Source organism: Sorex araneus, chromosome 1 (genome assembly GCF_027595985.1).
Source record: "Sorex araneus isolate mSorAra2 chromosome 1, mSorAra2.pri, whole genome shotgun sequence".
Lineage (NCBI taxonomy): Eukaryota > Metazoa > Chordata > Mammalia > Eulipotyphla > Soricidae > Sorex > Sorex araneus.
Window position 1 is genome coordinate 450,631,503 of NC_073302.1, and position 25,446 is coordinate 450,656,948.

Here is a 25,446-nt window from a genome sequence, read left to right on the forward strand (position 1 = left end):
CACTAACCCTTCCTTTCCCCAGGCCCGCCCCACCCGCCCACACTGAGGACGTAGCCCCGCCCCGCCGCGGTTAGGTCCCGCCCACCAATCTTCCCTTACCCCGCCCACCCGCACTGGCCCCGCCTTCCCTCCCAGCCTGGCCCCGCCCTCCCGTCCGCCTTGGCCTCTCCAGTCCACCCTGACCACCAGCCTGGCCCCGCCCACCAGCCCTGGTCCCGCCTTCCCTCTCGCCCTGGCCCCGCCCTCCCGGCTGCGTTAGCCTCTCCAGTCCGCTTAGGCCCCGCCCATTCACTCTGGCCCCGCCTCCCTCCCGGCCTGGCCCCACCCTCCCGCCGGCCCTGACCTCTCCAGCCCGCCCTGGCCCGGGCCTTGTCCGGCTCGCCCGCCCTAGTCCCGCCTTCCCTACCGGTCTGGCTCTGCTCTCCGCCGGCCCTGGCCTCTCAGCCCGCCCTGGCCCCCAGCCTGGCCCCGCCCACTCACCCTGGCCCTGCCTCTCTCCCGGCCTGGCCCCGCCCTCCCACCGCCCGGTCCTCTCCGGTCCGCCCTGGCCCCGCCCACCCGCCCGGGCCCCGGCTGGCTCCTCCCGCGGCCCGGGCCGCGTGGGGCGGGGCTGCGGCGTCGGGGGCGGGGCCGGCTCACCCGGAATGAAAACAAACGGCGGCGGCGGGCGCCGCATCCGGGCATTCTGCGGGTCGCGGCGGGCGCGACGGTGGCGCAGGTGAGCCGGCGGCGGACGGCCGGTGCCGGACGCCCCTCGGGGCCGCGCCGCCGGGGACCCCCGGCCCGGCGCGCCCGGCCCGGCCCGGCCCCCGCGGAGGGGCGCGGCGGCGGGGCGGCGGCGGCGGCTCCCGGGGCCGGGCTCGGCGGCGCGGGGCGCTGCGGGGCGTGGACACAAAGGCCGGGGCCGTGCGTGGCCGCCCGAGACCCGGGCCGGGGGCGGCGGGGAGGCGGCCTGCCCCGCTGCCCCTCGGGGTGGAGCGTGTGACCCGCGAGGGTCTCCGGGCCCGGCCCCCACGGTGGGTGTGACGCGCACGGTGGCCCGTCCGGGGTTCGGTCCGGGGCCGGGGCGCGTGCCGGGTCGGGGTCCCTGCGCTGGCCCCGGCGCGCTGTCGGGGTCGGGGTGCGCGGGGTGCCGGCCCCCCGCGGCCCTCCTGTCCCCGCAAACGGCCGCCTGGAACTCTGCGCCCAGCAGGGCCGCGTGGAACGCGCCGGGGCCGAGGCCGCTGGGCCGAGGCCGCTGGACGCGCGTGGGCGGAGCGGGGAGAGAGGAAGCGCGGACGGGCTCCCGCGCCCAGGGCTCCGGGGTTTGCTGTGGGGGGGCTTGGCCTCACCCCGCGGTGGGCGGTGCCGGGCCTCTCCGTGTCGGGTGCTTTCCCGTGGGGCAGTCCCCGCGTGGGGCTCGCGGGTCCTGCGTGCAGAGCGTGCGCTGCATCTCTGCGCCCGGGAGTAGCTTCCCACCGCCTGTTGTGGTCTCACCACTCCCTTCGGCGTGTCCAGCCGGAGGGAACCGCTGGGTGCTGGCCCATGGGACACAGGACAGACAAACAGCAAAACCCCGAGCTGCCGGGGACCCTGACTGAGTTGTGACCTTGGCAGCGTCGTTTCGCAGGCCCAGGCCTGGGTCTTCCCGCTGGCCCAGCTCGCCGAGCTGCCCAGGGCTGGACCCTTTGTAGTTTAAGAGCTTGGCCTCCAGAGAGCGTTTATGAAGGTTCGTGGCTCAAACTAGTACTTAAGTTTACCTGGTAAGGTCATTGGTCATGTTAAATTAACCAAAATATAAGAGGATCTTTAAACTTTTTGTTGAATGTCTTTTGAAAGTTCTGTACTTTCATTTTTCACTTGTTTCTAGATTAGAGAATAGCAGGCTAAAAAGGTATAATAAACTTTTCTATATATTAGCAACTTTAAAACATACTCTGATGTAATTACACTTGAGTAATCCGGATTTCTGTACATAGTAGGTATATTTCGGGGGAGGGGGGTGCAGCTAGTTAAACCTCACTGGAAAGTGACAGGATCAGCCCGGAAGGAGGGCTGGCAGGGAGGGCTGCTTTTCTGTAAACAAGTTAACTGTTGTAACCCCCTTGGCGCAGGGAGTGCTCAGTGATGAACTGTTTTGCTTTCAAGGATGGCACAAAAGAAATATCTCCAAGCAAAACTGACCCAGTTTTTAAGGGAAGACAGAATTCAACTTTGGAAACCACCATATACAGATGAAAATAAAGAAGCTGGTTTGGTATTGAAGGTAATTTTCTTTTAAGACATAGTTGTTGTCTTGTGGCTTTTTTGGGGAGGGGGCTCTCCTCGGGGCTTACTCCAGGCTCTGTGCTCAAGGATCACTCTTGTCAGAACTTTGGGGGACCGTATTGGGTGCCGGGGGCTGAACCAGGGTCGGCCGCAGCCAGGCAAGTGCCCCCCCCACTGTACTATCTCTCCAGCCTGTTGAAGTCTGCTTGGTAAATAAGATTCTAAAGTCACCAGAAAGTTTTAGACACAACCATGTAAATGTGTTTGTTTTGGGGTCATACTTGGAGGTACTCAGGACTCAGTCCTGGCTCTGTGCTCAGGGTCCCTCCCGGCACTGCTCAGGGGACCGACCATATGTGGTGCCAGGAATTGAACCCATTCAGCTGCGTGCCAGGCAGGCGCCCTGCTGGCTGTACTGCCCTGTCTGCTGTACTGGCCCAACATTGGAAACTTCTGGCAGGACCATGGAGTGTAGCCTCAGGGTGGCACCTTGAACTGTTAATGTTTGATGTGACCAAAGTGTTAGTGTAAGTAAGGATCCTTCTTACTAGGAGCTGACAAGCTTATTTTCCTTGGCTAAGTTTCATAGAAGAATGTTGGTTCATTTCTCAGGTGTCATTAACCTGGGCAGGGCCCGAGATAGCGAAGGGGTGAAGGTATTGCTTGCTTTGCAAGACAGGCCAACACCGGTTCGATTCCTGACCTCCCCCCCATACACACATAGTTACTAACCTGGGAACTTGTTTTAGCTGGTTACCTTGGCACTGTCAGGGCCGGTCAGCCTGAGTGAGGTACATGCTCAGACAGCAGCCCACTGGGTTCTCAGTCCTTCCTGTCCCGCGCCGTGTCTGTTAGGAAAAGGGGACCCGCCCCTCCCAAAGCTGTTCTTACTCTAGGCCTGTCTGTTCATTCCCCACAATATGTGTGTGTGTGTGTGCGTGTACATATATGTGTGTTTGGGGGCACGCCTGGCTGTGCTCAGGGTTTACTCCTGCTCTGCGCTCAGGGCTGACTCCTGGTGGGCTTGGGGACCGTCTGTGGCAGTAGGGATTGAGCACCAGTTGGCTGCATGCAAGGCAAGTGCCCTCCCTGCTGTACATCACTCTGACCCCCACTTTGTTTTTCTAGCACGTGTCAAAGCTATTTTAATGTTGAGAGGTACGTCCCAGCAGTGCTCGGGGTTCGTGTGGTGGAGGGGTCGAACTCAAAGCCCTCACGTGCGAGGCTGGGCTCCAGCCCTCAGAGAGTCTGTGGCTCTTGTTGGTGATGGACCCCAGAGTCCAAGGCCAGTGCTCTTCACTGAGGGCATCCCTGGCCCGAGCCTTGGTTTTTGTCGGTATAACAGATAGCACAGCTTTAAGTGAAATCTCTAGAATATGAAGTTTGCCTGTTTTGCCAGCTAGAGACATCATCATCATCATCATTATAAATTTAGTCACGTGATATTACAGGGTTCTTTATCTTTGGGTTTCAGGCATACAGTGTATCACTGTAGATTCCCCCAAGGATGCCATGCCCTCCCCCCCACCGCTCCCCCCAGTCTGCCTCTAGGAGAGGTGCTTTTTATTTTTAAGTAAGTTTTTGCACTGTGGTTTATAGTACTGCTACTGATGAGAGACATTTTTCAATATAGGTTTAGCTTTAGAATATTCTAGCGTGAGCTTTCAGTTCTCTTAGTCCGAATGCTCTGTGATCAATAACATGACATTCACCAGGGACTGAGAATTCCTCGAGGCTGTCATGCTGTCCTGTGTTAAAAAAAAACCCAGTGATGTGGCGCTGGAGCGATGGCACAGCGGGTAGGGCGTATGCCTTGCATGCGGCTGACCCCGATTCAATTCCCAGCATCCCACATGGTCCCCCGAGCACCACCAGGAGTAGCCCTTGAGCATCACAGGGTGTGACCCAAAAAGCAAAAAACAAAAACAAAAACAAAACAAAACCCCCAGTGAGGTGCTCGGGGGTTACCCTGGACTCTGTGCTCAGGATTTACTCCTGGGAAGCAGAGACGGAACGCAGGCCAGCCGTGTGCAGAGCCAGCAGCTTCCCCTTTCCCACTGCACTATCTCTTGACCCTGTCTCTCTCTGACCTTGTTTTTCTCCCCACCCATCTCTGTCCTTCTCCCCTTGTCAGATCTCTGGCTCAGGCACCGGGTGTGGCTTAACAAGATCAGTTGGTCTCGGGGAGGCCCCTGGCACGGAGCTCCTGAGGCCTTTGGACTTTCCCTGCGAGCGTCTTCCCGCAGGTTCAGGGCTGGGGGGAATCTCCCGAGATGAACCTTGGTTGGAAGCTCAGGTCACGCCTCCCGGGTCTGTTGGCAGCAGTGACTGACTCGCTCAGAGTTTGTAGTGGAACGTCCATAAAAACCCGTCCGTGTGCATGTGTGGGGACTTGAGACTGGAGCAGCGGGCACTGCCAGCTGCTGGCAAGGTGTGGCACACGACTGACGGGACATGTGTCTGTGCTGGGCCCAGGTGGGTGACATGGCGTGTGTCTCCACCTCCTGTTCATGTTCTTTTTTTGCTTTTTGGGTCACACCCAGTGATGCTCAGGGGTTACTCCTGGCTCTGCACTCAGGAATTACCCCTGGCGGTGCTCAGGGGACCTTATGGGATGCTGGGAATTGAACCCAGGTCAGCCTGGTTCAATATTGTGCAAGGCAAACGCCCTCCCCGCTGTGCTGTCACTCCAGCCCCATCCTGTTTGTATTCTTCCTTTTTTGTTTTTTTGCTTTTTGGGTCACACCCGGTGATGCACAGGGGTTACTTCTGGCTCTGCACTCAGGAATTACCCCTGGTGGTGCCCAGGGGACCATATGGGATGCTGGGAATCGAACCCTGGTTGGCTGTGTGCAAGGCAAACGCCCTCCCCGCTGTGCTGTCGCTCCAGCCCCCTGTTTGTATTCTTGGCAGCATTCTTCAGTGGGTCCTGTGGGGCTCCTCGCAGGCCACTGGGGCGCTGCAGGACAGAGGGGCTCCGGGACTGTGGCCACGTTGGACACGAGCGTGGGCTTCCTGGGACCAGACGCTCGGTGCCTGAAGTGAGGGCGGGGTGGGGCGGGCTGAGCCCCTGGCCTGCGCCCCGGTGTGGGGTCTTCAGGACACACAGTTGGCGCTTCACGTGGTGTCTGGAGGAAAGACTGACTTCGGTAGGTATTCTAGAGATTTCCAGAAAGGATATATTGGAGGATATATGTCTCAAGTATTTCAATAATGTTGTTATTTCTGGTGATAAAAAGAGACTCCTCCGTTTTATTTTTTCCCTTTTTCTATTTTTGTTTTGGGGCCACACCAGCAGTGCTCAGGACTTACCCCTGGCTCCGGAACTCAGGGGTCATTCCTGGCGGAGCTTGAGGGGCTACACGGGATGCCGGGGATTAAGCCTGGTGGGCCGCACGCAGGCAGGCGCCATACGCGCTGTTCTGTGGCTCTGGTGCCGTCCTGAGTTTTCTTCTCTTTTGGTTGGTTTCTTTGGCTACTCGCAGCTGTGCCCAGGGTCTCCTGGCCGTGTTCAGGGTCTCTTCTGCAGGGCCTGTGGGACATGTGGCGTGCTGGGGGCTGAACCCAGGTCAGCCGCGTGCAAGACCAGCACCTGCTGTACAGTCACTTGCAAAGTTATGAGTTACCAAAAAGACCTTCGAAAACTGGCTTTTATTTCTGTTGGGCTCTGCCCACTGGCGCTCCGTGCTTGAAGGGCTTGAAGGACCGTCGAGTTGACCCCAGGCCTCAAGCACGCAAGGCCAGAGCCCGGCCGCTGCACAGCCTCCCTGGCTCGAGCTTGTGGCTCGTTTCACTGGGGGCTGTTTTATTTGTCTGGCAGTTTTCAAGCTGTTCTGCCTCTGTGCTCGTGAGTGAGCCTGGGTGGGAATCCGGGGACCGTGAGGGGCTGGGATTGGACTGGGGTCCTAGCATGCAAGTGTCTTAACCTCCGTGCTAACTCCCCAGACTCTGAATATTATTTCTTTCATGTATTAAATGTATCGGAACATCCTTCTAGTTGTTTCTCGTGTGTGTAGAAAGATACGGACTGCTGGGAGTGGGCTGGAGAGATGGTGCACGGGAAGGTGGGTAGCCTTGCATGTGGCCGACCCCACATTCAGCCCCTGGCACCACTGGGTGTGGCCCCACCGTCCCTTATCCACCCCCTGCCCCGCTCTCGCCAGGTTTCATTCAGTTTGATGTTCTCTGGGAAGGTAGCTCAGGGGTAGTGCTGTGTCCTGGTGCCCCTGCCAGCGCCAGCACAGCTGGACTCTTGGACTGGGCCTTTGTCCTGCTCCTGTCCCTGGAGGGACCGGGCGCACGCTGGAGGTCACCCTGTAAAAAAATTGTACAAAACAGGTTGAACACTCTGCTTTCCATTGTACAGCTTTATGTCTATCAGAGTCTCCTGGGAAATACATATTGACACTTTTTTTTAATTGAGTCACGATGAGATACAGTTACAAAGCTGTCATGTTTGAGATTCAGCCATACAGTGATACCCATTCAGCCATACCCGTCCCTCCACCAGTGCAGTCTCCAACACCGGTGTCCCCAGTACCCCCGCCCCCATCCCAGTCCTCCCCCGGCCTCCATGGCGACAGTTTCCCCAATACTCTCTACTTTTAGGTCTTCAGTTTTGCTTGAACTTTCCCACCACCATTCAAGCCTGCCTGCTGGGGGCAGGCGCCAGATAATTTATTTTCCATTGCTCATTTCGAATATCATGAGAGCTTACGCGAAAGCGGCCGCGCGCTTGTGGCGTTCTAGATTGTAAATGGTTGGGTTCCAGAGTCGTCTGTAGGGCGCTGCTCCATTTTGGGATTCAGTTGGGAGGTTCTGGACCAGGGCTGTTGGTGCGCTAAGATGGGGCCCGGGGACCAGGGAAGGGGCAGCCCGACTCCTTTGGCGCCACGCGGCCTGGAGATTCAGTCCTGGCACCCGCGTACCTGGGCCTTGCTTGTGGAAGCTCTTGGTCGCCGGGATTACATCTCGAGTAGGCGGGGAGACCACACCTGCTCCGCCTGGGGTACCCGGTGAACTTGGCTCGGTACGGGGCCAGGCGGGATCTCCGGCGCTGTGGCGTCCTCCCTGGCTGGCCGCCGTGTCTCTGGAACAGGGCCAGAGGTGTGCTGTTCCTCCACCACTAATGGCCCCAGCGTCCCTCCCCCACCCCAGCCCGCCTCTGTGGCAGGGCATTCCCTTTTGGCTCTCTCTCTCCTTTTGGGTGTTGTGGTTTGCAGTGGGGGTATTAAGTGGCCATCATGTTCAGCCTGTAGTCTACTTTCAGCGCAGGGACCACCAGGTAAAGGGTGCTGGGAGGGCCCCTTGGAGAAGAGAGATGCGGGTGGACACATTGTTTTTAAGCGCTTCATAGAGCTACATAGTTGCAAACGTAATGATCTGGGATTTCAGCTGCTTAGGGAGCCGCAAAGCCCCTTCATGTGAATGTTGTTTCAGGAGGGTTTCAGGAGGGGATGCGGTGTTCTCACTAGGCACAGAACTGGGTCACTTCCTTTTGTGTTTGTTTGTGTGGTTGGTTGGGCTTGGGGCCTTACCCGGCAGTGCTCAGGTTTACTCCTGGCTCTGTGCTCAAGAATCACCCCTGGCAGGACTCGGGGGACCTTATGGGATTCCGGGGGTTGAACTCAGGCCGACTACATCCTCGGCTGTCCCTTGGCCCCTGGTTTCCTTTTTTGAAGGCTGCTCAATCTTTTTTTTTTTTTTTTTTTTTTTTTTTTTTTGCTTTTTGGGTCACACCTGGCGATGCACAGGGGTTACTCCTGGCTCTGCACTCAGGAATTACCCCTGGCAGTGCTCAGGGGACCATATGGGATGCTGGGATTCGAACCTGGGTCGGCTGCGAGAAGGCAAACGCCCTCCCCGCTGTGCTATCACTCCAGCCCCAATCTTTTTTTTTTTTTTTTTGCTTTTTGGGTCACACCCAGCAATGGTCAGGGGTCACTCCTGGCTCTGCACTCAGGAATTACTCCTGGCGGTGCTCAGGGGACCCTATAGGATGCTGGGAATCGAACCCGGGTCGGCTGCGAGAAGGCAAACGCCCTCCCCGCTGTGCTATCGCTCCAGCCCCGCCTGCTCAGTCTTTTAAGTCTTCTTTCTTTTCCTTCCTTTTCTTCTCTTGTTTGAGCAACTCCCAGCTTTTGTTCCTGGGTGGGCAGAGGGTTGGGGCCACTCAGGAGTGACCCCGGTGTATAGCTCCAGGACTTGGACCAGAGCTGGTTGGTCATGCGTAGGCAAGCCTGCCTCAGCTTCTCACTGTCCCTCTAACCTCCTCACTCCTTCCCCACCCCCCCCTTGGTCACACCCAGCGATGGCTCTGCACTCAGGAATTACTCCTGGTGGTGCTTGGGGGATCGTACGGGATGCTGGGAATCGAACGCGGGTTGGCCGCATGCAAGGCGAATGCCCTCCCTGCTGTATTATCGCTCCGCCCCCTCCTCACTCCCTTTCCTCCTCTTCCTCTCCCTTTACTTGAGTCGCCCTGGCAGTGCTGGGGACCGCACAGGGCTGGCTCCAGAGGCCTTCGTCAGAGAGCGCGAGTCCTTTGCTGTCTCCTTCCCCTTCTGGAACTTTCCCTGGAAGCCCTTTCACACTCGGGGCCGATAACTTGAATTGTCTCACCGCCTTGCTCGGACCACTAGACTGTTTTCTGCACGTTGTTGCGTGTTTCCCGGAGTCACCGGGCCCCTGCCCTGGGCTGTCTGCTCAGTCTGGACCCCGCAGCTGCCCAAGCAGGGACCCCGGGGCCCGTCTGCTTCGCCACTTGGCCTTGTGTGTATCGATGCAAGAGTTTCTGACTTTTCACTGTAGGACCTTGCGAGAAAGTATGCTGACAAACTCGAATGCTGCGAGAGCGAAGTGGAAAAGATAATAGAAGAAATACGCTGTAAAGCAGTCGAGCGTGGCGCAGGAAATGAAAACTATAAAACGACAGGAATTGCTACCATCGAGGTATTCTTACCTTCGAGGCTAAGAAAAGTGAGTAACTTTCCCAAATTTACTTACTTACTAATGTCTAATTAGCTTAGTGAAGTCATCAAATTGTTTTTAAAAGTACAACTTAAAGTTAAAATTCTCTATTTCTCTTTATATATTGAATTTTTACCTGTTTAAGAGTGACTTTTGTGGATTCTTAACCTGGAACCCTGAGGCGGTAGTTTTGGTCCACCAGCACTTCACAGAGCTGTGTATTGCATTCTTATTTGTTGGGAGTCTTGGTTTTTTGTTTCATTTAGTTTTTTTGTTTGTTTGTTTTGAGTCAAAACGATGCTCAGGGGTGACTCCTGGCTCTGCACTCGGGAGTTGCTCCTGGCGGTGCTCGGGGGCCCATTTGGGATGCCGGGGATGCGATCCATGGCGGCCGAGTGCAAGGCCCTGCCGTCTCTCCAGTCTTCGTGTTTTCAGAGTCTGAACGAACGTTTGGAAATAATGAGGAACGGGGGCTGGGATACGGCTCGGCATGGTCCATCCTGAACCCGCCAAGGCCGCAGAACCCAGAAGAATGGAACTTCAGTAGAACTTTCGGCTTCTGCGCGGCCCGTGCCAGGCGACAGAGCTCAGAGGCACCTGGGTCTTTGCTCGTGCTAGTGTGAGGTCAGGGCGGTCAGCTGAGAGCTCAGCCCTCCAGTGACCTGAGGGGACCATCTTGTGTTCCAGTTACGGCGACTTTAAGGAGCCGAGGCCTAGTGTTACGGGCCAGTGGTGACTGGCCAGTTTGCACCGGAGTGAGAACTGCCCGGAGCTGGTTGGCGAGTGAAGGTCAGGGTCTCGCCTTTTCCCGGGGTGGATCCCCAGAGAAGGAAGTTATGTGCAAAGGTTTGCAGCAGATTGACCAGACGAAACCCTCAGGGCCCGAGACAATGAACGGTGGGACAGAGCGGGAAAAACTGGACGGAATGAACGCCTCACCCTAATACTTCACCCGGCCAGACTCGTTCAGACGTGAAGGAACAGTGCCCGGCCTTACGGGTAAACAATAGCTCACAGACCCCAACTTCACAGACTCAAGCCCTTTACGAGAAGAACTACAGGGGCTACTCGGGGACAGAACTTGGACGTGACTGTTTGTCACTGCTCAGCTCACAGCAAGCAGAGGAGGAGAAACAAAGGGACGGGCCGCATGGCCAGTGTCCGGGGTCAGAGGGCAGCTGTGGTGAGCCGCGGGAGCATCAGGGAAGGGCTGGGAGGGGACTGCAGGCCAGCGTGTGCAGGCCCAGAGGTGACCCTGGGCACTCCGTGACCCTCCCCTGGTGGCCACCTGGGCGCTGTGAGTGGCCCGTGAGGAACAGAGGCGGGCAGGGACCGACTCAGGCTTCCCTGGCACGCGGCATGTGAAGGCCCTGGGTTCTGTCCCTGGCACCACAGGCAGAAACTAGGGCCATGGGGCAGGAGAGCGCTCCGAGGATGGGGTGCACCCTCTATGCCCACAGCCCGGAGTCAGCTCGGGAGATGCAGATACCCCCGCGTCTCTGGGGTGCCTGGGAGCCCCCGGCATTTTTTCTTTCTTTTTTTAATTAAACCTTCTTTTAAAAATTATTTTACTGTTTTTTGAGTCACACTGAGCAATGTTCAGGGGTACTCCTGGCTCTGCACTCAGAAATTACCCTTGGCAGTGCTTGGGGGACCATATGGGATGCCAGGGATCAAACCTGGGTCAGCCGTGTGCAAGGCAAACGCCCTCCCTGCTGGACTTTCGCTCTGGCCCCTTTAAGCTTTTTTTTTTTTTTTTTTTTTTTTTTTTGCTTTTTGGGTCACACCCGGTGATGCACAGGGGTAACTCCTGGCTCTGCACTCAGGAATAACTCCTGGCAGTGCTTGGGAGTGGGATGCTGGGAATCAAACTCAGGTCGGCTGTGTGCAAGGCAAACACCCTACCCGCTGTGCTATCACTTCAGCCCCTGCTTTAAACTTTTAAAGCAATTCTGTGTTAATATATTTTGGAGTTTACATGAAATAGGTAAGTCCTACATATGTAAATTTTCCCCCTACGCTTTATATAAACACTGTGGTTTGCGAAGTTGTTCATGATGATTTGTTACAGGCATTCAGTATTAACACCAGTCCCACCACCATGACACCTTCCGTCCACCATTGTCTGCAGTTTTCCCAACCATCCCCTAGGACTCCCCCATAGCAGGCCCTCAGTCATTTATTTTATATTGCTTGTTACCAATTACTCCCTAACAGAATGATCAAAAAGTGTTTCCTTAGAAAAAAATTAGTGTAAACTGTTGTATCTCAACATGGAGTCGTTAAGTCCCTGTGTGAAAGATTAGTAAGATATTACGGGTTAAGAGTCTGTGTTTTATGTTTCGTTCATCGAGATTGTTGCCTTGTACATTACATACCATCTAATCTGGTGTGCTGCTACATGCGGCTGCGTGCTCTAAGAAGCTCAGAATTTTTAACGGGGTGATAGAGCTGGAGTTAAATTTTTAACTAGATGGTGGCTGTGGGATGTGGGCATGACTGCCGGGCTTCTGGAGGTACAGGGATGGAGGGGGGAGGTAGCCCATCCCAATTCGCAGGAAAGCCTGGAGATTTCAGTCACAAAACCTGTGTAACTGGATTCTGGCAGGTCAGTTTCTTGGTGTGGTTCGTCCCAAGACAATGGACTCCAGCTGGGGACATGGTGGCAGTTTTGGAGTGTGGGAGCAGGGGACTGCCAGGGCTCTGTTTGGGCGGGCACTAGGATGACCCCTGGGGTGCCCCGGCAGGGCCCAGCACTTCTGGCCCGGCAGCCTCTGTGGCTGAACCTGAGCCGGGAGGTGCCCCCGAAAACCATGGGAACAAAATGAAGTAGGGACGGGAGGGGACTCAGTAGAGACGGTGTGTCCTGCCTGTGCGACTCGGGGGTCTGTCGCGGTCAGTGCGGACACAAGCCCAACTGCTGAAGAGATGGCCCAGAGCAGCAGATGCAGAGACCCGAGCGGGTCAGGCGGGGCGCTGGGAGGGAGCAGTGCTCTGGGAGATGGGCCTTGGGGGCTTCCCCTGGCTCTGGGCTCAGGGGTCCCAGTGGGTCTGGGCATCACCAGGTCAGCTGCATTGAAGGCAAGTCCTTAACCCCCCCATGCTACTTCCGGCCCCGACAGAATATGTTTTTGTTTATTATTTTCAAAGGGTTTGGTTTCGCAGCCGGTGGTGCTCAGGGGCTGGTCCTGACCCTGTTGCTCCTGCAGTGCTCAGGAGACCCTGCAGAGCTGGGACTCGGGCCTGCGCCTGCTCGCCAGCCCGGCCACTGGCCCTGCGGTGGTGTCTCTGGGGGGCGGCGGGGAGGGCTCTCACACTTGTCGGCCAGGGTCACTCTGTGTTGGGCGCAGAGGTGCTCGGCTGGCTTCCACGGGGGCCTTATGATGGACACAGGGTATCTCAGACCTGCTGACCTCGAGGGAAATAGGTGAGATAAAAGCAGTCCCTGTGTGGGCCGAGTGACAGCACAGCGCGGAGGGCGTTTGCCTTGCACGTGGCCGACCCAGGTTCGATCCCAGCATCCCATAGGGTCCCCCGAGCACCGCCAGGAGTGATTCCTGAGTGCAGAGCCAGGAGTGACCCCTGAGCATTGCTGGGCGTGACCCAAAAGGGAAGAAGATTAAAAAGCTGTCCGTGTGTCTTGGGAAGCCGGTGGAGACTATCCAGGGCGCTGGCCATCTCAGGCCTCCTTTGTGCTAGCACCTGGGCAGTTGGGCACCAGGCTGGATGCTCCGGCAAGGTTGGCACCCAGGCAGGGCCCTGCCAGCTCCCAGCTGTCCCCAGGGACTTGTGGCTTCCTCCAGCTCTGGTCCACGCAGCAGGACGAGCGTCCAGCTCCTGCCCCTTGCTTCCTGCCCTTTGCGTGGGCACCGTGACCGGCATGCCTGTAGCTGAGGTCCCCTGTGGGGGGTCCTGGCGTCACGGCCAGCCCCTTCCCACCCAGCCCTGCTTCCGGCTCATCTCAGCCGGTCAGCTGATGCCTTGTGGATGTTTTACACGGTAACAGCCCAAAACGCACCAACAGAAGTGCTTTTTTCTTTTGTCTTTATGTAGGATAGGAAGAACTTGTTGGAGACGCGATTGCATATCACCGGCAGGGAGCTGAGGTCAAAGTAAGTAGGAACCCCTGGGTCTCCGCCTGCCCTGGAGGAGGGCTGATGGCCAGAAGCTCACAGTGGGCATGCAGGGGGCCCTGGTTTCTGGTTTCTGGTACCGCGTGGCCCCGGAGCACTGCCTGGAGCCCCCCCAGCCCAGGGCCAGGAATGGCGCCCGCGGGTGGCTCCGGACCGCCCCCTGCCCCTCCGCGGAGAGGACTGATGGGTGTCAGATCCTCGGCGGCAGGATCTGTCCAGACTCCCAGCTTCTCCCTTCCTGGCCGCCCACGGCCGCCCCCAGGGGGCCTGCTGGCCGGACACGCAGAGGAGCTGGCCTGCTGGTCCCTGGCCGCTGGCTCGGAGTTCAGTCCTGGTGCCCTGAGGGTTGGCGTCCCAGCTGTCGTCCCTCTGAGAGGGAGGAAGGGGACCCACCTGTCATGGCCGTGGCTTCTGGCCCCGGGAGCGGGGGCACTCGGGGTGTTGGGGCCTCTCCGCCCACCCCCGCGTGCATGTTGGTGGCTCTCCCTGGCGTGAGACCAGGGTCACGCGTGGCTGCCTTCCCCGGGAGAAGGTGCTGCACGGGGGCTCCCTCCCCTGCGTTTCATTCTCCCTGCTTCTGGGGGGCTCACCCACGCGTCCCGGGGGAGGAGTCACTCCTGGCGGCGCTACAGACCCTGTGGGGCAGCTGCTGTATCGCTGTGCTTTTCGGTTGTGATTCCTGTCTTCGGGCCACACCCCGGTGTGCAGATGCTCAGCTCTGCACTTTGGGACTGTCCCAGCAGTGCCGGGGGACCCTGGGGGCCGGGAATGGAGCCCGGCGCTCCCTCCCCCGCTGCAGAACCTGTCGTCTGCCCTCGTGCTGTCTGCCAGCCTGCGTGTAGTATGTCTGTGCCTGCACCCACGCGTGTGTGCAGGGTGGGTTTTCTCTCCGAGCAGACGCTGGAGCCAGGGCCTGACTCGGACAGTCCCGGCGGGTGCCCGGCCCCTGAGCTGCTCCCGGAAGGCAGCCCTGGTCGGAGCTTACTGTGCCCTTGCTTCCGGGCGCCCGCTGGGCTCTGGCTTGGCGTCGGAGGCGTCATTCACTCAGTGGACGGTGGACGGTGGGGGCGGCCTTTCGGGCGGACAGCAGGGTCTCGCCGGCTTTGCTTGGGCGCCCGCTGGCTCGTGGGCGCGCTCTCCGGCCCCGAGGAGGCAGAGTAAAGCGCGCTGGTGCCCGTCTCTCGGTGTCCGCAGCTGTCCAGGGAACTGGCCTGGTGGACGCGCGGGGCTCTGGGAGCCTCGGGGCGGGGGCTCGCCTCCACTCGGGGACTCTTCCCGGCCAGCACATCACCTCCAGTTCCTACTCGTTTCTTTTACAGGATCGCCGAGAACTTTGGATTTCAAGAAAATTATATCAAAATTGTCATAAACAAGAAGCAGCTGCAGCTCGGTAAGTCAGGGCAGAGCGGCTGAGCGGCCCAGGGGATCTAGAAACCGTGACTTGGCGTGTTTTCCTCACTGTCTCCTCTGCTCCGAGACGCCTCTGTCCATGTGTGAGTCAGAGTGAAGCAGAAAACACCACCGAGGCACTTTCAGCAGGCGGGTGCCTGCACCGTGCGGGTCCCTCGGGGCGGGGAGGGAGCTGCCCGAGGGGGCCCGTGCCGGGGCTGTGCCGCTCAGTGGTCAGGCCCCCGGGGGCGAGCAGGCTGCCCTGCCGAGCCGGTGCCCGCCGCGCGCGAGCTCACTCAGGCTGGAGCGTCTTTCCTGACGGGAGTGGAGAGCGACTCACGATGATGTTCGAGTCTTAAAGGTCACTCCGGCTGCGGTGGGGGCCGGGGTGAAGGCGCGGGGTCTCGCCGCCCCTCCCGCACTCGCTGGCGGGTGCTCATTGCCCTCTGCCCCCCCTGCTGCGTGCTCCGGTGGGCGCCCGCCCCCCGCAGGAGCCTCGGTGGCTTCAGGCCCGTCAGCTTTTCACGTTGCTGGTGGTTCTGACCCAGCCCCGAGGACACCCTCGTCTTCTCGTCCTGTCAGCGCAGTCTGTGCCCAGAGGCTGGTCGGAAAGGCCGGGCTGCGCCCCTGGGCGCCCCCGTGTCCCCTGCTGGCCCTGCGGTCCCTCTCCGTACGGGCTGCACCTTCTCTTCACCAAGGCTCGTTCCCCAGTCAGAACTCGAGTCCGGTTCTGGGGTGAGACCCAGCAGTGCTCAGGAGTCTCTCCTGGCGGGGCTCAGGGGACCATGACTAGCGCTGGGGATCGAACCCGGGGGCGGCGAGCAAGGCCAGCATGCCCCCTGCTGTGTTGCCGCCCGGCCCCGACAGTTTATGCTACAGTTGACGGTTGCACTTCCCATGAACTCATCCTGGCTTCCTTCCTCGAGGCCTTGGCTGGGCCTGTGTGTCCTCCTTGGATATAGGGACGCTAGCGTGGTCGTCAGCTTTAGAAAGAGAAACAGGAGGAAGGGGTTTCCCACAAATGTGCTCGACTAAACCTACCAGTTTGCAGCTCATAGTATCACTTGGAAACCTGTTCTCAGGCGGGATGGGGCCCTGAGTGGGAGCTCGCTTGGAACGTGCCGGAAGCCCCGAGGCCAGTGCCGATGCCCCGTGGCCAGCACGGCCGGGTGTGGCCCAGGTGATTCTCAGACGCCTCCACCGCCAGGGCGGCCCCCGTGTTTTACAAAAATCAGTTTACAGGGGCCGGAGCAGTGGCGCATGGGGGAGGGCTCTTGCCTTGCACGTGGCTGATCTGGGTTCAAGCCCTGGCACCCCAAACGGTCCTCCGAGCCACCCCGGGGTGCAGAGCCAGGAGGATCCCCTGAGCATCGCCGGGTGTGACTCAAAAAATAAAACAAAAGATGGACTCGCCCCAGTGTCCTGAGTGCTGCGGAGCAGGGAGGAGGGTCGGCCCGGCTCACCCTGAGGGGGCAGGCGGGTGACGCGCGCGCCTTGCAGACGAGACGCTGGAGGGGCAGGGCGTGGCGCACAACGTGAAGGCGATGGTGCTGGAGCTCGAGCACTCGGAGGAGGACGTGCGGCGGCACCTGCAGCTGGACGAGGAGGAGCAGAGCGAGGCCGCGCTCAAGGAGCGGCGGATCCAGAGGACCAAGCGGGGCCTGGAGATCCTGGCCGAGAGAGGTACCCGCCGCCCGCCCCGCGCCCCCCGCCCCCGCCGGCGCCCTCCCACCCGCCCCGGCTTCCCTTCCAGCCGAGATGGTGGTGGACCCCGAGACCACGCCGTACCTGGACATCGCCAACCAGACGGGCAGGTCCATCAGGATCCCGCCGGCGGAGAGGAAAGTGAGTGCCCGGGCTGCGGCCTCCAGGCCTGCCCGCGTCTCCCCGCCCTGTGGCGGGCGCCGTCCCGAGCTGTCACCCCTGCTGCAGGCAGAGTGTTTCCCAGAGGGCTGGGCCCACTCCTGGGGGCTGCCCCCGCCCTCCCCCAGCTCCCCGCCGCCTGCCCCTGGCTGTCTGTGGCGCGGGCGGCTGCTCTGGGCAGGACTTGACACGGTGGACCCCTGAGTCCAGCCTCCTGATCCTGAGACCTCTGGGGACTGGGGGCAGGTTCCTTTAACTCACTGTTCCGTCTTGAAAGGACGGTTGTGAGGGGGATCCATTCAGAAATGAAGGACTAAAGTTAGGTTTCAGGGGACCAGAGCGATAGCACAGCGGGGAGGGCGTTTGCCTTGCACGTGGCCGACCTGGGTTCGGTTCCCAGCATCCCATATGGTCCCCCAAGCACTGCTAGGAGTAATTCCTAAGTGCAGAGCCAGAAGTGAATCCCTGAGCATCACCGGTTGTGACCCAAAAAGAAAAGAAAAAAAACAACTTGGTTAAGCTGGGCAGCTCGGGCCAGAGCGGTAGGGCAGCACTTAGCCGTTTGGCTGGCACCCGCTGACCCGGCCTCGAGTCCTGGCTGCCCTGAGCCCTGCTAGGGGTGACCCCTGAGCACCACGGGTGTGACCCCAAAACCAAACAGAACCCTGGAAAGTGAATTGAGCGCCGTGTGTGCGTGCGTGCGTGCGTGCGTGTGTGTGTGTGTGTGTGTGTGTGTGTGTGTGTGTGGCAGGGGCTGGCCCCTGGGCCCCACTGGCGGTCGAGGTCTGTTCCTCCTCGGCTCCGGTCAGGCATCAGAGGGGACGATTGCACGCAGGGGGGCTCCGGGGCCCGGGCCATCTCTCTGGCCCCGGGTGTTTAGCCTTGAGAATCCTGGTCGTGGGGCTGGGGCCATAGCACAGCGGGGAGGGCATTTTCCTTGCACATGGCCGACCCGGGTTCGATTCCCAGCATCCCACAGGGTTCCCTGAGCACCGCCAGAAGTAATTCCTGAGGGCAGAGACAGGGGTAACCCCTGTGCATCACTGGGTGTGACCCCCCCCAAAAAAAAGAATCCTAGTACTGCGTTTGGATCAGAACGTACAAACAAAGGGCACGACGCTGGTTGTGAGTGGTCAGGCCCATCAGTAGAATACTGGGGTTTCGCTGTGTAACAAGTCTTTAGTGATATTGTCCTTAATTTTGACCTACAGATTTTCGTCGTGATCTTGCTTTGTTTTTAATTTTCTTAGTTTTTAATTTGGCTTCTTACGTTGAGCTTGCTTGTAGTTTGCTTTGCGAGTGGAAAGTGATGTTTCCTGACTCCGTGTCTCCCCAGGCCCTCATGCTGGCGATGGGGTACCACGAGAAGGGCAGAGCGTTCCTGAAAAGGAAGGAGTACGGGATAGCCCTGCCGTGCCTGCTGGACGCCGACCGGTACTTCTGGTAGGCACTTTCCCCCGCTGCCCCTGCGCCCCCCACCTCATTCTCGGTTCCCCCAGGACGGCGGGGCAGTCTGAGCTGGGGCCTGCTCCTCTCCTTTGAGTCGCTCGGGTCCCTGCAAGGAACCAGAGAAATGTGGGTGTCAGGGAACTGTCCAGCGTTTGTGACAGGTAATGCCTCCTCGGACACGTCGTTTTACTAGATGGGGTTTTGTTTCTGATTTGTTCTGTTTTGGGGTCCACACCTGGTGGTCACCCCTGGCTCTGCACTCAGGAGTCACTCCTGGTGACCTCGGGACCCCTGAGGGGTCCCGGGGACGGACCCTGGGTCTGCCATGTGCAAGGCAAAACCCTTTCCTACTGTTTCATCTCTTCACCCCCGAAGCACTGGGTGGCTTTTATTCTGATGTGAATATTCAGTTCTCCAAATCCACTTCTTGTTTTGGGGCCATACCTGGTGGTGCCTCTGGCTTTGCACCCAGGAATTACCCCCGGCAGGCTCTGGGGACTGTGGAGTGCTGAGGGATCAGCCCTGGGTTGGCTGCATGCCAGGCAAACGCCTTCTCTGCTGTACTCTCCAGTCTCTCCAAATCCACTTTTGTAAGTGGTTATGCCTTGGTTTTCCTTCTGTTTCTTTTTGTTTATTTTTGGGCCTTACGCGGCAGTGCTCAGCACTCAGGAGGAATTACTTCTGGGGGACTCAGGGTCATGGGGATGCTGGGGATCAAATTCAGGTTGGCTGCGTGCAAAGAAACTCCCTCCCGACTGTCCTGTCACGTGGGCCCAGGACAGTGAATTTCTGTACTCTTCAAATTCAGCTTCAGCCCTTAGCAGATGGTTGGTCTTGCTTCATCACTGTGAGCATTTCTTGATGTTTTTTACTGTGGACAAATGTTTTTTTTTAAAAATTTTTTAACTTCTTGGGGCTGGAGCACATTTACCTTGCATATAGTCGACCTGGGTTCAATTCCCAGCATCCCATAGGGTCCCCCGAGCACCACCAGGGGTAATTCCTGAGTGCAGAGCCAGGAGGAACCCCTGAGCATCAGCTGGGTGTGACCCAAAAAGAAAAAAAAATTAACTTCTTCTTTTTTTTTTTTTGCTCTTTTTTTTTTTTTTTGTGGGGTCACACCCAGCGATGCTCAGGGGTTACTCCTGGCTTTGCACTCAGGAATTGCTCCTGGCAGTGCTTGGGGGACCATATGGGATGCCGGGGATCGAACCCAGGTCGGCCGCGTGCAAGGCAAACGCCCTACCCGCTGTGCTATCGCTCCGGCCCCCAAAAAATTAACTTCTTAATTTTATTTTCATAAAGTTGTTCACAATAGTTGTTCACATTCAACATTTCAACGCTAATCCCACCACCATTATTTCGAATTTTCCCACTTCCAACCAAACCCGCCCCATAGGCAGATGCTAAATAATTTATTTTGTATTACTTGTTCTGAGTAGTATAAGATGTGGTATGGACGCAAAAGTGGCCGTGCACTCCTGGAATTCTAAAGCTTTTTAAATATTTGGGGTCAAAGGCATCTCTGCGGCATGCTGCTTTCTTCTGAGATTCATTTGTGAGTCTCTGAATCATGGCTTTACTGCACTTAAATGGCGCCCAGCGGCAGTTCTTGGGCGTGACTGACAGAGATCAGGAAGGGTGGGGAGACGGGGGAGGTCGCCCCTCCCCGACTCCGTGAAGCCTGGAGTTTGCAGTAGCCTGGACAAATTCTTGAAATAATTGTAGACCTCAGGGAGCACTGAGTAAAAGTAACTGTCAGTGTAAGCGAGCCTGCTCGGAAAGTTGCACAGAGGGTGACCCCGGTCACGGCCGCATCTTGGGAAATGGAGGGTGTCGGATCCAGTTTATCTTTCTAGTGAGCCGCGTGGATCACAGCACTCCAGAGCCCCTCACCGGAAGCGGCAGGCCTGCGTCCGTCCCCTGCCGCCCCACCCGGCCTGCCTCTGGGGGGCACTCTTCCCTCCGCTGGTGTCCTGCTGAGAAGGACGGGTTTTCGCCAGTTTTTGAGGATTTGTTTCTCAGCCAAACTTGCTGGGTGTTTGCGGCCTCCCTTCAGGCCAAGGAGAGAGTCGACGCCGTTGGAGAGGGAGGGACCCACCTGGCTGCCGTTTCCGTTCCCAGGCTGCCCCTCCCTCCCCGCGTACCCACGTAGGCCTCCTGCCCGGCCAGCAGCTCCCCTCGGGCAGGGCCAGCATGGTCCTCTCCCTATTCGGAACTCCAGAGTGCGAGCAGGGGAGAGAGCGGGGATCCCCAGGATGGGGCGGGGGGGGGGGGCAGCGCTGTGAGCGAGCGAGGCCCCCAGACCCGGCCAGGGCACCGGTGACCCCCGGCGTCTCAAAGGGCTGGAGCCAGTCCCCCTGCCCTGTCCTTTCAGCGGCACGGCTGGGCCTGCTGCGGCAGCCTTGATCGCGTCCGTCTCCTCTCCCAGCCTCTGGGCGGAAGCGTTTCTGCTGCTGTTCAGGCTGGAGCCAGCGTTGCCATGTGGCCAGAGCGCAGGGAGGAGGAGGGAGGAGGGAGGAGGCCTGTGTGTGCTCACGGGCTGGAGAGACGCCATGGGTGGGGCAGGGGAGAGAAGCGACGTGTGACTGCAGGGCAGGAGCGAGAGGGCAGCCAATGGCTCAGTGCCCGGCCCCCCAGAGGCCCCCGGTCCCCACCAGGAGTGACCCCTGAGCACTGCCGGGTGTGGCCCTCAAATAAGAGCAAACAAGCGGGTGAATCTGAAACTCGGCAGGCCCGGGTCCGGCACCCCGGCCCCCGCGCAGCCTTCGCGACACAGCCACTTCCTTTGGGGCCACACCCGGCAGGGCTCAGGGATCACTCCCGGCCGGGCACAGGGGACCCCGGGGTGGTGCTGGGCCGACGCCCTCCCTGCTGTCCTGGTCCTTCCTGCTGGGGCCCCTGGGGGGTCTTCTTTCCCGCAGGTTCTGAGGGCCGGGGGCGAGTGGGGCGCCCAGACTTCGTTCCTGGCGAGAGCAGCCCCACCCTCGGGAGGGCCCGGTGGGGACGGGCCCAGCGGGGCTTGTGGTGTCCAGGGCTGCGTCAGACTTGCTGTGGGGACCTGGGGCCTGGGGTTGGATCCGGTTGAACCCGAGCCGCCGTGTGGAATGGAGGCGAGCGGCCTCCTGTCCCTCCGACCGCCCTGCTCCCGGGGCCACTGTCTGGACTGTTCCTCCCAGCTTGAGTGTGAGCGGGCACGAGTGGCTCTGTTCGTGCCGGGTGTCTCTCGCGCTGCCGCGCCAGGGAGGAGGTCGGGACCTCCGGGCCCGTTGCCTCGGACCCAGGCGGGGGCTCCAGGTCACCGTCCTTGGAGAGAAAACGGGTGTTTCCTCAGAGCAGGCGCTTCTGGCGGGTGGAAGCGAGGGCCGAGTTGGGCCCGAGCCCACTGCCACGGCGTTTGCTTCCCCGAGACGCGCGGCGCGCCCAAGCGCTGGGTCTCCGGGGCTCCAGCGGCTCACGGAAGGCGGCTTCTGGCGCTCGGTGACGCCACTTCCTGACCCCCAGCGAGTGCTGCAGAGAACTCCTGGACACGGTGGACAACTACGCGGTGCTGCAGCTGGACATCGTGTGGTGCTACTTCCGCCTGGAGCAGCTGGAGTGCCTGGACGACGCGGAAAGGAAGCTCAACTTGGCCCAGAAGTGCTTTAAGAACTGCTACGGGGAGAATCACCAGCGGCTTGTCCACATAAAGGTACGTCTGTCGGCTGGGGTTGGTTTGGCTGCCGTGTCCGGGGCTGCCCGAGGGTGCCCCGGTGGCGTGCTGGCGCGTGGGCAGGCGCTGTCGAGCTTGTCCTCGGGTGCACGCTCAGCCCCGCGTGCGCCTCGGTCACGTCCTGCACGCCCGGCGCGGCCCGCGGGCGGGGGAGGCTGGCCAGGAGTAGGAGTTTGCACAGAGACCAGGGTGCGAGGGAGAGCAGCTGGGGGCAGCTTTGCTGGCTGCAGCGGACTTGCAGGGCGGGCCCTGGCCTTGGGGTGTCCCGGTTCCCTGTCGCCCGGGAGAGCCACCTCCAGGGGTTGCACCGGAGTTGGGCGTTGCCGCGTCTGTGTGGGAGAGGGCCCGACACTGCCGCGGAGGTGAAGGGCCACGGGGAGACGCGCGCGGGCCGGGCTGGTGCTGGCCGTGAGACCGTGAGACCGTCGCTCTCTCCCGTAACTCCAGGGAAACTGCGGCAAAGAGAAGGTCCTGTTCCTACGACTTTACTTGCTTCAGGGGATCCGGAATTACCACAGTGGGAACGGAGAAGAGGCCTGTGACTATCTCAACAAGGTAGGGGACAGCTGCCTGACCGCGCCCGCCTCTCCGTCACCGGGTCTGCAGCACCAGCCCCGGCGCCGCCTGGCCGCAGGCTCCACCTGTGGTGGACAGTGGGCGCAGCGTGGCCCAGGGTGGCTCCGTCACAGCCTCGTCTGGCCCGGGCGAGAGTGTCGCTGGAGTGTCGCTGCAGACCGAGAGTCGGGAAGGCCCGGTCACTCACGCCACAGACCTACCCATCTGGCTCCCCAGCCGCTCGGGGGCGTGAGGCCACGTGCGCAGTGGGAGCCCGGGGCTGCCTTGCAAAGACACCTGATGGGGCCAGAGCAATAAGACAGCGGGGACGGTGCCTGCCTTGCATGCTGCTGGCCCGGGTTCCATCCCTGGCACCCCATCTGCCCCCCGAGTCTGCGAGGAGTGATCCTGAGCACACAGTAAGCCCCACGCACTGCTCGGTGTCACCCAGAAGCAAAAACCAAAGTGATTGTAGATGCCCTGGCCTCTTCTTCTAGTGCGTCACAGTGAACTTGTGAGCAGGCGTCTGTGTCTCTGTCCTGACAGGAGTCTGTGGGCAGGGTGTGCGTGTCTCTGTCCTGACAGGAGCCTGTGGGCAGGCGTCTGTGTCTCTGTCCTGACAGGAGTCTGTGGGCAGGGTGTCTGTGTCTCTGTCCTGACAGGAGTCTGTGGGCAGGGTGTGCGTGTCTCTGTCCTGACAGGAGTCTGTGGGCAGGTGTCTGTGTCTCTGTCCTGACAGGAGTCTGTGGGCAGGTGTGTGTGTCTCTGTCCTGACAGGAGTCTGTGGGCAGGGTGTGCGTGTCTCTGTCCTGACAGGAGTCTGTGGGCAGGCGTCTGTGTCTCTGTCCTGACAGGAGTCTGTGGGCAGGCGTCTGTGTCTCTGTCCTGACAGGAGTCTGTGGGCAGGCGTCTGTGTCTCTGTCCTGACAGGAGCCTGTGGGCAGGGTGTGCGTGTCTCTGTCCTGACAGGAGTCTGTGGGCAGGTGTCTGTGTCTCTGTCCTGACAGGAGCCTGTGGGCAGGCGTCTGTGTCTCTGTCCTGACAGGAGCCTGTGGGCAGGCGTCTGTGTCTCTGTCCTGACAGGAGTCTGTGGGCAGGTGTCTGTGTCTCTGTCCTGACAGGAGTCTGTGGGCAGGCGTCTGTGTCTCTGTCCTGACAGGAGCCTGTGGGCAGGGTGTGCGTGTGCCCTGTCCTGACAGGCCCGTTCGCAGCCTGCCATACCCTTCCTTCAGACGTCAGACCTGGGGCGGTCGCTTCTGAGTTGCCTTCCTGCCCTGCCCTGTTCTCCCTCTGCAGGCGCGACAGCTGTTTAAGGAGCTGTACATCGACCCCACAAAGGTGCACGACCTGCTGCAGCTGGGCTTCACGGCCCAGGAGGCCCGGCTGGGCCTGAGGGCGTGTGAGGGCAACGTGGGCCACGCGGCGGCCCACATCACCGGCCGCCGAGAGGTGCGTGACCCGGGGGCCGGGTGCAGGGAGCGCGTGTCTCTCGGCCCCTCGAGGCTTGTTCCTGCCCTGCTGGCCACGCCATGTGGCGTTCCGTGTCCTCGTCACCACGGGGCGCGTTCCGGGACCTGCAGCCGGCTGGGGCCCAGCGGGCACTGAGGCCCCTGCTGCCGGGGGCGGGGCCGCGTTGGCAGCCCCCAGGCCGCGAGTCGGCCTCTCCGGTGGTCCTGTGAAGGCTTGAGCAGCGGAAAGCGCCCCCCACCCAAAGCGGGGCTTGTGCCGAGGAGCCGGCCTGCTGCCAGGCGGCGGGCCCCGTGCAGCCCTGCCAGCCCGACTGCTCTGCCTCCCAGGAGCTGGCGCAGATCAGGAGGGAGGAGAAGGAGAAGAGGCGGCGCCGCCTGGAGAGCATCAGCGCCCTGAAGGGCATGGGCTACTCGCTGCGCGCCGCCAGGCAGGCCCTGCACCAGGCCAGCGGCAACCTGGACGCCGCCCTCAAGGTCCGCCTCCCGGGACCCCGACAGGCCCTGACCGGGCGGCCAGGGCAGCCCCCTGAGGGAGCCCAGACAGCCGGGGGAGGCTGCGGGTGGCAGGACTGGGGGTCTGGGGACAGGAGGCCACAGGGCTGTCCACACAGTGGACAGAGAATGTGATTCTCCAGGAGGGCGGGGCTGTGCGCGTGGACTGGGCGCGCGGCTCCCGTGCTGGGCCCTCAGTGGGCACCCGCCGGCCGGCAGAGCCGTGGAGAGGCGTGACGGGAAGGGCGGGGGCACAGCCGGCGGCATAAGGCCGTGGGGGCTCCGGGGGCTGTTTGCCCGTGAGGGTCTCTGCCGGTTGCTTGAACGCGTCAGTCCCCAGGCGGCTGTGGGCGACTTTCTCTGGCCGTGCCCGGTGCCCTGTCCTGTGGCCCTGCTCTCCTGCGGGCCCGCACCGGGCCGGGGGGCAGCTCCGGGAGTCCTCACCGGGCCTCGTCTCCCCGCTCCAGATTCTCCTCAGCAACCCTCAGATGTGGTGGCTCAGTGACTCCGACTCCGACAGCAGCCCCCGAGAAAGCCCATCCCAGGAGAGCATCGACCAGGTGGGGGGGGGGGCGTGGCAGGGACCCGGGGCTGACCGCCTGCACTGGCACTCCGCCGGGCAGGCGTGGGGGGTGCCAGCTCCGGGTCCTGCTGTCCCCGCAGCTCGTGTACATGGGCTTCGAGGCGGGGGCCGCTGAGGCTGCCCTGCGTGCCTTCCGGGGCAGCGTGCAGCTGGCGGCCCAGACGCTGGCGCACAACGGTGGGAGCCTGCCCCCGGGCCTGCAGCTGGCGCCCGAGGACGCCGCCTCCACGCCCTCCACGTCCCCGTCGGATTCTGCAGGTGGGTCTGGGGCGCCCAGGGCCCCCCTTCGGGGGAGGCCGGGCCGCGGCCAGCCAGGACGAGAAAGCGACCGCCCCGCTCTCTGCCAACAGGGACCTCCAGCGCCTCCACGGACGAAGACATGGAGACGGAGGCCGTCAACGAGATCCTGGAAGATATCCCCGAGCACGAGGAGGACTACCTGGACTCCACCCTGGAGGACGAGGAGATCATCATTGCCGAGTACTTGTCCTACGTGGAGAACATCAAGTCGGCCACCAAGAAAAACTAAGTCCTGAACCGAAATAAGTACTAAGCTGCTGCTCATAAATCCCGTGCTTAAGTCTG

At 60.5% G+C, this 25,446-nt stretch overlaps 1 protein-coding gene across 3 annotated transcripts; it reads left to right on the forward strand.

The window, feature by feature from the left end:
• The first annotated feature begins 607 nt into the window (after positions 1-607).
• On the forward strand, positions 608-25,446 carry NUB1 (negative regulator of ubiquitin like proteins 1). 3 transcript variants are annotated; one of them, XM_055142609.1, is made up of 15 exons: positions 608-718; positions 2,128-2,245; positions 9,058-9,225; positions 13,270-13,328; positions 14,669-14,739; positions 16,239-16,421; positions 16,492-16,583; positions 17,938-18,044; positions 21,555-21,741; positions 22,210-22,317; positions 23,614-23,766; positions 24,114-24,260; positions 24,746-24,838; positions 24,942-25,119; positions 25,212-25,446. In XM_055142609.1, exons 1-15 carry the CDS (start codon positions 645-647, stop codon positions 25,388-25,390), a joined length of 1,917 nt encoding a protein of 638 aa, XP_054998584.1. In that variant the 5' UTR covers positions 608-644; the 3' UTR covers positions 25,391-25,446. The 3 variants fall into 3 exon arrangements, with proteins under 3 accessions (XP_054998584.1, XP_054998589.1, XP_054998592.1); XM_055142614.1 differs by lacking the exon at positions 608-718 and adding an exon at positions 835-1,016; XM_055142617.1 differs by lacking the exon at positions 608-718 and adding an exon at positions 1,240-1,708.